General features: G+C 39.7%; 1 protein-coding gene across 2 annotated transcripts in view; it reads left to right on the forward strand.

Moving 5' to 3' along the window:
* The window catches only part of LOC101995670 (zinc finger protein 58-like), a 36232-nt gene extending 32485 nt beyond the window's left edge, over window positions 1-3747 (forward strand). Inside the window, exon 5 of one of the 2 annotated variants that reach the window (XM_005356679.3) lies at window positions 551-3747. In XM_005356679.3, coding sequence (XP_005356736.2) covers window positions 551-1681 — 1131 coding nt within the window. In that variant the 3' untranslated portion in view covers window positions 1682-3747. Of the gene's footprint in view, window positions 1-515 lie in introns of both variants that reach the window. The other variant, XM_005356678.3, reaches the window with a different exon arrangement.
* The last annotated feature ends 2596 nt before the right edge of the window (window positions 3748-6343 follow it).

Genomic DNA, 6343 nt, shown 5'->3' on the forward strand with positions numbered 1-6343 from the left:
CTCCTCCTCCTCCTCCTCCTCCTCCTCCTCTTCTTCTTCTTCTTCTTCTTCTTCTTCTTCTTCTTCTTCTTCTTCTTCTTCCTCTTCTTCTTGTTCTTCCTCTTCCTCCTCCTTCTCTTCCTCCTCTTTCTGGTTTTTTGAGACAGGGTTTCTCTGTGAAATTCTGGCTGTCCTGGATCTCATTATATAGACTAGGCTGACTTTAATCTCATAGCTATCCACCTGTCTCTGCCTCCCCAGTGCTGGAATTAAAGGTGTGCTCTACCACTGCGTGGCATGCCATTATTTCTATATTCAATGTGATCAGGCTTTTACATGAGTAGAAGTTTAGATTTTTTTCCACATACTATATATTCTGAGTTATTCTCAGTGAACATAAATGTAAAAATATAGTGTTATTTCTGATTTATCCACAAGAGTGTAAGAATGGGTAATTGTCTCCATTTTAAAGATAAACATTATGAATATAAAGAATGTACAAAACTTTTGTTCATGTCTCAACTTTTGACCAACAGGAAAAACAGTCAATAAATGTAAAGATTACAGCAAGGCCTTTTATTGTGATTCACTGCTTATTCGACACCAGACAGTTGATGCAGGGGAGAACCCCTACAAATGTAAAGACTGTGGTAAAGCGTTTCGTGTTCGCTCAAGACTTTCTGTCCACCAGAAAATTCACACTGGAGAAAAACCCTACAAATGTGAAGAATGTGGCAAGGCCTTTAATACCCATACAAAACTTTCTGTCCACCAGAGAATTCACACTGGAGAAAAACCTTACAAGTGTGAAGAGTGTGGCAAGGCCTTTAGTTCTCACTCAACACGTTATAGACACCGGAAAAATCACACTGGAGAAAAACCCTACAAGTGTAAAGAATGTGACAAAGTCTTTTCCTACCCTTCATTGCTTAAAGTACACCAAAGAATTCATTCTGCAGAGAAACCCTACAAGTGTGAAGAATGTGGGAAATTATTTTACTGTCCTTCGTTGCTTAAGAAACATCAAGTAATTCATTCTGCAGAAAAGCCCTACAAGTGTACAGAATGCGGCAAAGCCTTTCACTATCCTTCGTTGCTTAAGCGGCATCAGAGAATTCACACGGGGAAGAAGCCCTATAAGTGTACAGACTGTGACAAGGCATTTTACTCGTGTGCATTCCTGAAGCGGCATCAGAGAATTCACTCTGAAGAGAATTCCTACAAGTGTGAACACTGTGGCCGACGGTTTTACTCTTTTGCGCACCTTCAGGATCACCAACGGTTTCACTCTGGAGAGAAGCCATACAAATGCGAAGAGTGTGGGAAAACCTTTTCTACTCTCTCCTACCTTCCCTGGCACAGATTGCGTCATTCAGGGGAGAAGTCTTACAAATGTGAGATATGCGGCAAAATGTTTTACTCTACATTAGACCTTAAAAAACACACAAAAATTCATATTTATAAGTGTGGGGAATGTCATTATGCCTTTCCGAATTACTCAGCCCTTACTGAACACCAGAGAGTTCATACTGGAGAGAAACCACACATATGTGAACAATGTGGAAAAGTCTTTTCTAGACTTGATAGCCTCAATCAGCACCAGATTGTTCATACTGGAGAGAAACCCTATAAATGTGGAAAGTGTGACAAGAGTTTTTTCCGATCTTCCTCGCTCAAAAGACATCAAGGGATGCATTCTTAATAGAAATTTGACAAGTATGTGCAGTGGGATAAAACCTCGCTAAATAGTTATACCTTAGCCAAGACAAATGAATCCGTCGAGTAGAGAAGTCAGGCACGTGTGAAGAATGCTGAGTGTTTTACCACTCAGTCAGTACTTTCTACCAACAACAAAGTTCGTTCCGGAGAGAGAAAGCCCGATTCTGAAGGGAGTGACAAGCCTTTAGTGTTTCTTTATATCTTAAGTAGCACAAGAATTTCCATCAAAGCTATAGTGTGAGGGATGTGGTGAAGGTTTGAGTTATCTTTCAGTCTTGGTTCAACCCCAGTAATTGTCACCTGAGAAAAACCCTCCTTGTGCAGAAGAGGACCAGGGCTTAGCTATTCTCCATGGCTATATACGTTTGGAGATTTCATTCTGATGAGAAAGTCTACAAAAGCAATAAGTGTGGCGAGTTCTCTACGTGTTCTTCACACTCTAAATATCTGCAGATACTTCATACTGCAGAGACACTCTACACGTACAAACACTGTCCCTAAGGCTTGAACAGTACTTCAACCTTCAGCAACACCTAAGCATTGATATAAGTGAGAATCCTTGCAAATACAAATGTCCTCCTTAGCTTCAGCTGTCAACTTCATCTAGCCCAGCATTATCTGAGTGGGTGCTTTTCTGGATCAGAGTGCCTTATGGGCATGTCTGGGGGTTATTTTGTTGATTGGTAAGTGTAACACCTGATTCTGTGTTACCCCTTCAGTACAGTTCACGTGCCACTGTACCGTACGCGAGTCGGGCAAGGGCCTGGAGATTGAAAGAACACACAAGAGACCCGGGTCATTCGAAAGGAGATCATATGCCGTTTATTCAACCTTGGGGAAATCCTTATATACCTAGCTGCTGCACAAGGATTTCAGCCCAGGTAGGAAATTACCATACCAAAGATGAAGTCAACAATGCCCTACAGCTAATCACCAGGCAGGGCAGGGGGAGCACAGGAACAAACAGAATGCTTTAGCGGGGTGACCAGAAACTGTCGTCAAGATGGACTCCAGGAACAAGGATAGACCCAGGCCCTACGGGTAAGTAGTGTAGGAGAATCTACCCAGGACACGCAGCACCACTCTGGGGAAGTGTTATGGGTCACATAAGAATTGTGTGTGAGCAGGAGGCTAAGAAACATTAGGAAGCATGGTTTCTATTTCCCTTCCTGTCCCTGGAAGAGGAGCACTAGACCCTTAGGTTGAAATAAAAATTTTGCTCCCCAAAGTTGTTTTTGGCCCTACCTTTCATGACTCCAACAAGTTAATGTATGGCAGCAAAGGACACAAGGAGGCATTTCACTCTTCATACCTCTCTTCCCACAATGCTCTGTGTCAGATACCTTAAGATGTATTCTGCCCCTACTGGACAGCAGAGCTTTCACACTACAGAAGAGTCCTATTGATACAAAGAATATGACAAAGAACTTTATGTTCCCCTTATTCAACACCCAAATTTCATGCTGTAGATGAACTTTGTAAGAACAAAGACAGTAGCTACTACATGTTGAACAATTGTTGCAAACTCAACATGAGAAATTTAATTGTGAATGGAACTAACATAATTGATATGAGAAGCAATTTATTCTACTCTTCATACCTTAACATCAAAAAATATATTTTGTATAGGAAACAGCACAAATTAAATAGTGACAAAGCCTTAAATCCTTAGGGCCTATGAGTGAATTCATATTGTAGAGAAGCCTTCTACATAAAATGACACTAGGAGCCTCCATTTTTATTATACATACCTCATAATAGCAAAAGAACTACTCTAATATCAATAGTGTAGCGATATCTGTTTTTATAACTTATACATAGAAATGGATATAATTGTAAGCAGGGTTTTCTCTCCCATAACCTCTCTAAAATAGTCCTTCAGAAGCTTATTCTAATTATAAATGCTAGGCCTATAGCTCAAAATTAACTTTAAATTTGTATCAGTAAGCTAAAATCCATACCAATATGTAAGATTAATAGTTTTTTGGACTAAAGTAGTTTCAGTAATCTATCCTTTTTCCAATCATTTTTATATCCCCCTTCTTTTAGAAAGAGATATTTGAATTTAAATTTAATTAAATTAATTAAATTTAATTTGCTTTTAGCTTTTTTTCTAGTATGAGCAATATAACATTTTGTAACCAACGCCTTAAACAAAGACAAACGTCTATAATTCTTTTGGGGAAGAATGTGGATGCAGTTCTCTAGCCTACTTTCTGTTGATTGGGGGCACTAATCATATTTGGGCAACATGAGAAAATTTAGAATTATAGTCAAGTCCTGACTGGTGTAATCTGTGAAGCTATATCATCTCAGCCAGCAACCTTGAAGCTGCTCTGGATATAGAATTCTGAGGAGACTGTAACAGAGGCATTTTGAAATGCTGAATCACCTGGACCATCCATTTTTATTAGTATTTAATCTGGTTATTCTGAAAATACATAAAAATTTAAAGGTAACATACATATTTGCATCTGAATAGACTGCATTGTACACAAGTCAGCCAAAGAGGATTTTCTGTTATGTGTTTGAGCAGATAAAATGTACATCATATGCCTTGTAGATCTTCCAGGTTTATTTCTTTATGACTGCAGTCAGGATTTCAGAGCGTCTTCCTTGATCATACCTGATTTTCTTTTTTTTTTTTAAGATTTATTTATTTCTTATGTATACAACATTCTGCCTCAATGTATGCCCGCACGCCAGAGGAGGGCGCCAGATCTCAGTACAGATGGTTGTGAGCCACCATGTGGTTGCTGGGAACTGAACTCAGGACCTTTAGAAGAGCAGCCAGTGCTCTTAACCTCTGAGCCATCTCTCCAGCCCCCAAACCTGATTTTCTTTAACCTGAAATGAATCCACAGCCTCCCATTTTGTTGTGGAAATAAAAGCAGAACCTCTTTCCCCAAGAAACATATCTTTTTATTTATTTATTTTTTCTTTTTTGAGATGGGGTTTCTCGGTGTAACAGCTATGGCTGTTACAGCTGTGTCCTGGAACTAGTTTTGTAGACCAGGCTGGCCTTGAACTCACAGAGATCCACCTGCCACTGCCTCCCAAGTGCTGGGATTAAAGGTGTGTGCCACCACTGCCCTGCTTCAGTTAAAATTTGAAGTCAATAAAATTTTAAAATATATAGGTTGGATTAATGCAGCAACATTTTTGATCAAATATTTCTTTGCAGCTATTGTATCCTTGGCCATCAAACAATTCAAATACAACACAATAACATACAATATCCAGATTCTCTGTGTATTTTCCATCTTTATGTGTTTTTTTTATATTACTTTACTCCCTTTTTAGGACTTTATTGTTGTAAAACTATATATGTATTTTTATGACTGTCCCTACCGTCTCCTTTCAATCCCAAGCCTATGTATATTTTTAAACACACTGTAAACCATTTAGTTGTTTTTTTTTTTTTTGTCTGAATCCATCTTTACTGCCTATGTCTCTTTTTTCAACACCCGAATGTTTAAATTGTCAAGTGGTGTAGCTAAGACCAAAGCAGTAGCCTTGGCAGCTGGCTCTGACCAGTTCCTTGGCCTGTGAGAGCTTAGCTTCATGGTAGAGTTACCTGCGGGAGCCACATTCACTGCCCCAACTCAGGGGAGTTTCTGGGTTCATGCCATCATGGAGTACCCTGTCACCTGCTGTTCATAAACTCCACTTAAGTGTTTGGTAGCAGAACTCACAAGAGAGCTAACTGTGCCTCCAGCATAAACTAGGAAGCTGCATCTTCAAGGAGCCATGCCTCTGCTTGCTGCCACCAAACAGGGCCCACCCACGGAAAGACCATCATCAAGAAGCTGTGCTTAACACTGTTCTTTTGTGTCTTTAGAATCCTCTTTTTAATTTTCACATGTTTTATGTGGCAGTTGGTGCCAAACATTTGGAAGCCATATGTTGGCAGAAGTTTGTCCAGCAGCCGCTCTCAAATAAACACTCAGAGGTTTATATTAACTGCAAATGTTTGGCTGACAGTTCAGGCTTATTACTTACCAGCTCTTACATTTTAAGTTAACCCATATTACTTACTTATGCTCTGCCATGTGACAGTACCTTTATTAGCATAGCACCTTCATCTCCTGCTACCTCTGCATCTGGCTGGTGACCACTCAAGACTCTACCCTTCTTCCTATCATCCTTAATTTGATCACCCTGCTTGTATTTCCTGCCTAGCTGCTGGCCAATCATTTTTTATTACACCAGTTCTAGTGACAAATCTTTATGGTGTATTAGCATTTATCCTGGATCTTATTTCACATTGCATTAGTCTATACGTTTGTTTTATTTGTGAATCTCATTGTCTTCATTACAGCTCTGCAGTAAAGTTTGCGGTCAGCTGCTAAGCTATGTCTGGTACTGGAATGACAACAGAGAGCTGTTAATAACACATTGATCCACAAGTAGGAGACAGAGAAAGGTGGCTAGAAATAAAATGGGATCTTGGAATATCTTCAAAACCCACCCCTAAGTGACATCCCTAGCAACAAGGTCACACTTCCTAACCCTTGCCAAACAGTTTTTTTTTTTTCACCAACTGGGGACATTCTCATTTGATGCAACAATGACCTTAAAGATTTATTCATTTATTTATTGTGTATACAGTATTCTGCCTGTGTGTGTGTCCGCATGCCAGGAG

Source organism: Microtus ochrogaster, chromosome 19 (genome assembly GCF_000317375.1).
Source record: "Microtus ochrogaster isolate Prairie Vole_2 chromosome 19, MicOch1.0, whole genome shotgun sequence".
Classification (NCBI taxonomy): Eukaryota; Metazoa; Chordata; class Mammalia; order Rodentia; family Cricetidae; genus Microtus; species Microtus ochrogaster.